At 38.5% G+C, this 8,570-nt stretch overlaps 1 protein-coding gene across 1 annotated transcript; it reads left to right on the forward strand.

Annotated features, from left to right (window-relative positions):
- The first annotated feature begins 1,034 nt into the window (after positions 1-1,034).
- On the forward strand, positions 1,035-5,726 carry LOC146311937 (uncharacterized). The gene is made up of 6 exons (XM_084741558.1): positions 1,035-2,289; positions 4,163-4,269; positions 4,479-4,550; positions 4,644-4,698; positions 4,793-4,829; positions 4,935-5,726. The coding sequence occupies exons 1-6, from the start codon at positions 1,371-1,373 to the stop codon at positions 4,954-4,956; spliced, it is 1,212 nt and encodes a 403-aa protein (XP_084597684.1). The 5' UTR covers positions 1,035-1,370; the 3' UTR covers positions 4,957-5,726.
- Positions 5,727-8,570: the final 2,844 nt, after the last annotated feature.

Here is an 8,570-nt window from a genome sequence, read left to right on the forward strand (position 1 = left end):
CCAGGGAGGTCTTTATTCAAAATGGTCTGATTTTAAATGTGCAGTAGAGTTCTGTGCACATGCAGTCATGAGTATTAACTAGGATTAATTGTAGAAGCACACAGAAATGGAGTGTACTGTGCACTTGATAGCACCTCCAATAAGTTTATTCAAGTTTATTGTACAGGTGTTGGAAATTCTTGAAAACACTTGAATTTTAATGTAGTGTTTTCAAGGTTTGAAAAGTGCTTGGATTTTGCATAAAGGGCTTGAAAGTGCTTGAAATTGCAATTTCATAAGAAATTGCTACCTGACGGAATAGTTTGCTTTTTAGATAAAGTAATAAAATAAGTTGGATATTTACTCAGCCAGGTTGCCAAGTCTACTTACAGAAACCTTGTTGTGTTTTCCTTTAATTCGTCACTTTTCTTTACAATGCTATAACCAAAGATAAATATTTTTTATGTCTCATTTAGAATTTCTTAGCAGTAGAAACATCAATTAGATTTTTATTTTATTTTATTTATTTTTAGGAGATAAATCCTGTTCTGGGGAATCTACAGACATGAGAACATTTCCTGTGTCACAATAAAATAAACTTCTAGAAAAGTTCTAGAAAAATACATAAACAATTTAAACAACTTTTAACTGAATATCTTTGGGTTCTAGACAATTTTTTGACATTTGAGGATGTGACTGTAGGCTTTGCTTAACACTGAATTGCATTTTTCACCGTTTTCTGACATTTTTTAGACCAAACAACTAATTGATTGAAAGAGAAAATAATCAACTGACAATGAAAATAAAATATTATTAATTGTAGCCGTTATATATGTACTTACAAAGTGCTGCTTTCCTGACAGACGACAAAGTTACTATTTAAGTCAAACTTATGTAAACTTCACTCTGAATTCTTTAATGTCAGTAGTTGAGTTTCTCTCTCCCTCTCATTTCCATATGCTCTTTGACCTCTCATCTCTCCACCCTCCCGCAGTCCGAGCAACCTCCTCCCTGCCATGTGTACACACCCACCTCCCCAATGCTCTGGGTTAAGGGCATCAGGAGCATTCTTCCTGGACATGTGCTTCTGTCACTCACAACTACACCACACACCCAGCAGTTGTGTTTCCACTGTGTCCTCTGTGTTCCCAGCACAAGGCTGGCACGCTGCTCTGACAGTCCTGTGAACTCGTCCCTCCTCTCCCCGTCTCTCTCTGGAGCTCGGAGCAAAGACAGTTTCACTGAGTCCCCTGAAGCTCGGTTACATTTTCTGTGGATTTAATAGTTTTTAAGTGTTGAAAACCCCTTTTTTGTTTTTGTTTTTTGGTGGAAGAAACAGGGTAGAGACGTTCATCCAGTGTGGACTAGTAGTTTAGAAGAAGTCTTCCAAAATGGCACCTGTGAAAGGTTGGGTTGTGGGGCTCCTGCTGGTCCTCCTGTGCCCGTCCCAGCTCCCCCTCTCTGGGGTCGTGAGCGCCCAGGATGTGGCTGAGGAAGACCTCCACGCCAGAACTGTTGAGGAGGTTGTGGCTGAAGAGGGTGAAGCCGCTGAGGATGACGATGGCGCTGGTGAGGAAGGGGAACATGTAGCAGAGGATGAAGAAGAGGAAGAATCAGATGATGATTCAGAGACTGATGAGCAGGAGGTAGAGGAGGAAGAAGGGGAGGCTGAGGAGGAGGAAGAGGAGGCTGAGGAGGAGGAGGAGGAAGAGGAGGCTGAGGAGGAGGAAGAGGAGGCTGAAGAGGAGGAAGAGGAGGCTGAGGAGGAGGAAGCTGCAGAGGAAGAGGAGGATGCTGATGAGGAAGAGGAAGCAGAGGAGGAGGAAGATGCAGAGGAAGAGGAGGCTGCTGATGAGGAAGAGGAAGCAGAGGAGGAGGAGGAAGCTGCAGAGGAAGAGGAGGCTGCTGATGAGGAAGATGAGGCTGAGGAGGAGGAGGAGGAGGCAGCAGAGGAAGATGAAGAAGAAGAGGCTGCTGAAGAGGAGGAGGAGGAGGAGGAGGAGGAGGAGGAGGAAGAGGAAGAGGCTGCAGGTGAAGAAGAGGAGGAAGATGCTGATGAAGAGGAGGGCGATGAATCAGCAGAGGAAGACGAGGAGGAGGATGCAGATGATGATGAGGACGAGGCCACAGATGATGAAGAGGGAGATGATGCTGAGGAGGAGGCTGCTGATGAGGAAGAGGATGAGGAAGAGGATGATGACACAGCTGAGGAAGCAGAGGCTGCTGATGATGAGGAGGAGGAGGAAGAAGAGGATACTGCTGAGGCTGAGGAGGAAGAAGAGGATGCAGCTGAGGCAGAGGAAGATGATGGTATATAATATATGTACTGGCTGATATACTGACTTTTTAAAAAATATATTGGATTTTTAAATATATTTTAACATATTTATTAGTTTTAATATAATAAGCGGTGAATCAGTGAAATTTTAGTATAAAGTATTTTTCCTGGTCCCTTTGAGTGTTTTGTAACTCCACAGCAGGCTTCAGATATTGTTAGCTTGGCTAGCTGCAGCTACTGTAGAAACACTGTCACACATATCGGTCTTAAAATAGATGGGCTTATCTGTGTGGTAACAGGCACCCGGCAGTATCTCAACCATTCGTGCCTTTTGTTGAACCAGTGTGGCTATTTTGAGACCCTAAAACAGGTAATGTAATGGAAGTGCAAAATAAAAACTAATTACTGAGTGGCCAAAGAGAGAATACCCTATTTATTGAAAATGATAGGATGATAAGCAGAGCTCTGTTGCACAATTAAAAATCCATCCCAGTTTAGCAAATCTCAGTGATGTAATCCAAAATAGAGTTCAATCGATATGGAGATACTCTAACCCAAATTAAAACAAATAAATAAAAAAAAACAAATTTCTATGTTGAGGAAGACAAATCCTTTAATTATTTAGCATTGTTTGCTAATTTGCTAAAAAGTTAACAAAACTTTTCATTGTTTGTTGGGTAGCTAAATAGTTAAAAAAAACAATGTTATAGCGTTTGCTAGCTCACTGAAAAGTTTTTAAAAACGTTATGTTGTTTGTCAGCTAGCTGAAATGTTAACAAATTATTATATGGTTTGTTAGCTAGCTAGAAAAATTAAAAAACAAAACAAAACAATGTTATATTGGTTGCTAACTGACGCCAAAGTCAGACTAGTAGACAGTTGGCTGATCACTTTACAATAAGAACAATTCATTTGTCTCAACTGGTTTCAATATTCATGTTTTTTCATTCTTTACAATGCAACCATTATGTGATACATCCACACAAAACCAGCTCGCAGAGTTGGTTATTACTCATTTGTGCTGTTTGCTGACTTGCATCTTACATCTTTCTAATACTATTGTACTTTCCTGTGTTTATGTGTGTAATGTCACAAAACTTTACTGTCTTTCACATAGTAATAGAAACTTATCTTAGGTTAGGGACTCACAAACAGCACAGAAAAGATGCACCCATGAAAGACACAAATGAGTCCATAAATAAATAATAGCATGTGTTCAAAGCTGCATTCAAAAATAGTGATCGTCAATTTGTGTTTGTGGAAATGAAAGGCCATTAGTTTAAAAGACAAGAGTTTAAAAAGTCCTATTACAGCCAATACTATATGTCCAATACCAGTGTCCGATGTACTGAACTTTGATTATAGCCACACTGGTCCTTTGATGCATATTGTGACCAAGATACGTAGCAGATCATTTTACAGTGTAACAAGACTACAGCCAAGCTGTACAGCCTGTACTTGAGCTAAATGCTTACATCAGCAGGTTAACATGCTTACAATGATAGTACTAGCATGCTGATTTAGCATTTTAGCGTTTATTGCGTTGGTTTAGCATGTTAGCATGGTAACATTTGCCTGTTGGCACTAAATGCAACATAAAGTGTTTATATCCTCATCATCACCATGAGACTAAGACCAAGTACCAAGTTTAACAGCAATGTGAAACCAGAGTCATTAGGATTCATCATCTGGGGATCATGAATGTCTGTATAACACTCTCATAGTTGTTTCAGTCTGGACTAAAGTGGACAAAATATATCATCATGACACATTTCTACTTCTTGTTATTTATTGTTCAAACATACACATAATACAGTATCTTCAACAAGCTCATTTAGGCCATGCTGATATATCGGTCTGGCGTGAGAAGCTTAATTTGTTGTTGACTCCGTTGACTTTTTATAGATGAGGCTGGGGATGATGACGCTGCAGAAAGCGAAGAAGAGGAGTCCGCCACTGACGTGCTGAAATTCCGCACCGGCTCTTTGTGTAGCGTTTGCTCCATCTGCGAGGTAAAACTTGAATCTGTCCAGTAATAAATAATCTGATTACTCTTACAGAAACAGAGAGTGAAATCTTCACAGCGTTTTGTGTAAACTTTTTGGAATAATAACCTTCTTTGGCGACTTTTCATCTTAAGCTTAACTATTAATTAGAAGGTCTTACTTTTTTAATAATAGATGAATAACCCTGTACGTTGTGTATCTGCTCCCTCTTTCAGCACTGCTCTAATCACTGTGATAAGTGCCCCTGTGAAGAGGGAGATGAGTCAGATCACTGTGAGCACTGTGAAGTAAGCATCACCAACATCTAACATACTGTAAATAATACACATTAAAGACCACATCTCAGAGCCTCCTCATTTTAACCCTTTGTTGTTTTGCAGGGATGCTCATCCTGTTACCTTTGTCCTTTACTGTGTGACACAATTTGCACACCAGGTAAATACCAGTATTACTGTGCATGTACTATTGTATATTTATTTATTCTGACAACTCTGGCCTTTCTGAACTTATGTATGTGTTGCTTTTTTAGGTGGCCTTGTTGACGAGCTAACAGGATCCCTCTTCTCGTAAGAATTTACATTTGGTAGTTGCTTCTATCATTGTTTAATTTTGCAGCAAGGAGGCAAACACTGGGAAATGCCATTACTCATGCCCCGGCCTTGTTTTTGCAGGACTGTTGCCTCTCTACTCTGAGCAACCCTTTGATGCCACCATGTGGTTGGATGTGCTCAGGACCGGAGCTGTCCAGCTGTTCATACCTTTCCAGCAACATGAGGACTACCACAAGACCCTGACAGCTGACAGAAAAGCAAAACAAATTTAGGTTTTAACTTGTGTTTAGATATATATATATTTTTAGCTCAACTCATAATGAGAGCTAAAAAAAAACACTTTTTTTTCCTCTTTATTTTATTTAATGAACTTCCTACTGTACATTGTCATTGCAAAATGGATGGTAATACATTGCTAAGGCTATAATATAATTTAAGATTTTTTTGTAGGAGCATTATTGTTACAGCTTTAGTTGAGCAAAAATGTGTATAGGTTTATCTTAATGGCAGGAATCTGCATGAATGCACTAGAAAGATGACAATGTCTATTGCCACTCATGTAACTTGCAAATGTATCATAATTGATCATTTTTTAGAGTAAAATTTCATACACATATTAATACAAAAACAACATATACAATGTTATGACTCATCTGATAATATTTTTTTGCTTATATGTAAAACTTTGTTCAACATAGCTAATAGGTGCATCACAAACGCAGGTTATATTTGTCAACAATTTAGCTGTTTTTTTTTTTGCTACGTGCACTTTTAGCTGACCTTAACTTTCTATTTCACATTGTTTACTGGCTTCTAAAATATTGTCAGGTATTGTCATTTTTATTTTTGTTTTACCTTAGTCTACTCATTAAAACTGCAGTTGGTGTCAAATAAAAATATTAATAACTTAAAGTTTTTAACTATGATTTTTTTTTCATAATACTGAATTAGGTTTAGACGAGGAAGTTGGATTTTCTTTTAGTTCTGAGCTTAATGAGCTAAGCTAGTGAGGCTGTTGGTTGCCATGACAATCCTTTGCTCTCTATCAAAGGTAAAACTCAGCAGCTCAACAGTTAAAGCCAGCATTTTTGTTGTTTCTTAGATAAATCACTTCTGTTCACATTTCCGCCTCCTTATTTTTTATCTGTTATAATCTGACAGACTCAATTTTATTTCCTGGTGAAAACGGAAAATGGTTGAGTTGATTGTCCAGCCAATCACACACTGATTGGTAAAGGAAGTCCAGCTGGTGTGAAGTGAAAGGTGTGTTTGAGGTGAACATTCCTGCTGAAAGGTGCTGAGGTAAGGCCCTGTTCTGTGTCATGGGAAAACAAAGTTTGTATTTATTTGTCACAGAGACTTGGCAGAAAGCGGAGGAGGAATCTTTGGAGTGTGTCATTGAATCAACAGACACAGAGCCAGGGCTTTGTGTCTGAAAGGTCTTTACCTTTGGTTTCCAAGGATCAGTAGAGGTGACTGAATTTTAGTGCAGCAACAAGGTTATCCTTTTTTTCTGCTTTTCATATTTAAACTAAGCTTTTTAATTTGAAATGAGGAGGCCTCTACAAGGGATTTAAATATGTTTGTCTCCCATTAATTCAAACAATGTTGAGTCTTGTAAAACCTAGATTCTCAAACTGTGGTACGTGTACCACTGATGGTCCACCAGCTGTCTCCAGCAGTATGCGTGGGAATGTCAAATATTTTTTTGAAATTAAATTAGATACTTTAAAATATATAATATTATCAAAATACTAAATTCAAATGAGAATACATAAAATGTGAGATCACTGAAATGCAGTTTAAAATAAGATCTGTCTTCCTTTTATTCCTCTAAGTGAACTGAGCACATGCACTAGTGGTTATTTAAGAAGCACCAGTAAAGTAAGTTTCCACAGCACTGATAAACACCAGGCGACACAAAATAGGTAGGTGATACTTGAAGAGCTCAATATTTTCTGAAGTGGTACATGGGGTAAAAAAAACTTTGAGAGACATTGTTGTAAAACATTCAGTCTGTCACTTCTGGATCAAATTCACGTACGGAAAAGGGCCTGTCCTTTCTGCTTTTCAGATGTATAGTACAAATACACAGGGCCTTCAGCTAATGATTTGTGGTGACGTGAGGGTGAAATCAAGGGCAGGAAACCTGTTCTGTAGGTTCATTTAAAGTCTGATGTCTCTACAAACACAGGATCAGTTATGATAAACTTTACTAGGAAAAAAGACATTTGGCTCTCTGTCAAGAAAAAGTAATTGATATTTAACTCTGTTTATATCCTAAATATGAAGCCACAGCTACAGAGACTGGAAATGGGTAGAACTGGCACACTTCTGTACAACACCTTGATCTGTCTGCAAGCAAAACAAAACTAACATTAGTTTAATCCATACTTGAACATATTATTTCTTGGCATTAAGAAGTTGGCAGACAGCCATCAGAGATGGCGGGCCAAGAAATAATCCCATACTTAATTCCTGTATATATACAAGCGCTTATTTTACAGATTAACGAAACGTGTTCAGTGTCTAAGCTACAGGGAGCTATCAGTGGAATATGGAATATAATCAGAAGGAATCATTAGTGTATAATCGCCTGAAAATAAAAATCATGTCTTTGCTACCTTGGAATAGCTACGCAGTTTCTCTTCCGCAGTGACAGCCTTGTTTCTACAGCAGTGCAGAGCGTAGGTAGGGGTGTAAATCACAAGTTTCATCATGATACGTCATTGTATGGATTCTTTATAATATATTTGCTGGTGTCACAAAGCCTTCCATGAAATTTGCTTTGATTCAAGTCAGAGACCTGCCACTGTTATGTCCATTTAACACATGCAGTCACATTTGTCACCTCACAAAAAGCAGCAACCTCATCAACAATTTTATGATCGCATTCTTCCCGACATTTGTGGCACAGACATGCCATGGGAATTTCAAAATAAAGGCGTATCTTAAAGATGATGATATAGATCAGTGTTCCCCAACCCTGGTCCTCAGGGACCACTGCCCTGCATGTTTTGTGTTTCCCTGCTCCAACACACCTGATTCAAATGATCAGGTTTTTGTCAGGCGTCTGCAGAGGCTTGATGAAGAGCTGATTATGTGAATCAGGTGTGTTGGAGCAGGGAAACTTAGTACTGTGATTGGATGCAAACTTCCTGCTTCAAATGCAACCAATAACATGACTCGTCCCTAGTTGGAAAATCTTGTCACCATTGCTGGCTTTCACCACTAGCCACTTCAAATGTACTCCAAGAAAGTGAATGTGGGAAACAGGAGAAGAAGCTGAAGCTGAAAATTTAGCTTTCTAAACCACAAAGACTTAATTTGCAAAATGGCATCCAAAACAAAACACACAGCAGTTTGTAAATTCTGCAGCCAATCAGTGCAGGCCCATTCATCTGATGGCCCATGGGCCACTACCAGCCCTTTAACAACCTTAATACGGCCCCTTGATCTTTGATATCATTGTGATTGTATTCAACAAAACTTATACAGTTTATGGGAGTTTACATTATTTATTATGTCTGTTCTTAGGCAGAAATATATATTCTTTTAAAAAGTTGTAACTCGTTTCTGCAGAGAGACTTCAGCTGAGTTGAACCGAATAAAAATATATTAAATGCACTTGTATTTATTAAGTAACAAGCTACTTCTAATCTAGGATTACAAAGGTATATTGCTTTTTTCTGTACTTTTCTACATAATGTTTCTTTTCCAAATGTGAAAGCTGATAAAGTAGTGGGGAAAAAAAAA

Source organism: Lutjanus erythropterus, chromosome 17, assembly GCF_056507025.1.
Source record: "Lutjanus erythropterus isolate fLutEry1 chromosome 17, fLutEry1.hap2, whole genome shotgun sequence".
NCBI lineage: Eukaryota > Metazoa > Chordata > Actinopteri > Lutjaniformes > Lutjanidae > Lutjanus > Lutjanus erythropterus.

Coding starts and splice junctions, on each gene's coding strand:
- LOC146311937 (XM_084741558.1), top strand. CDS start 1,371: ATGGCACCTGTGAAAGGTTGGGTTGTGGGGCTCCTGCTGGTCCTCCTG. Junction 4,270..4,478: donor GCGTTTGCTCCATCTGCGAG/GTAAAACTTGAA, acceptor TCCCTCTTTCAG/CACTGCTCTAATCACTGTGA. Junction 4,699..4,792: donor TGACACAATTTGCACACCAG/GTAAATACCAGT, acceptor TTGCTTTTTTAG/GTGGCCTTGTTGACGAGCTA.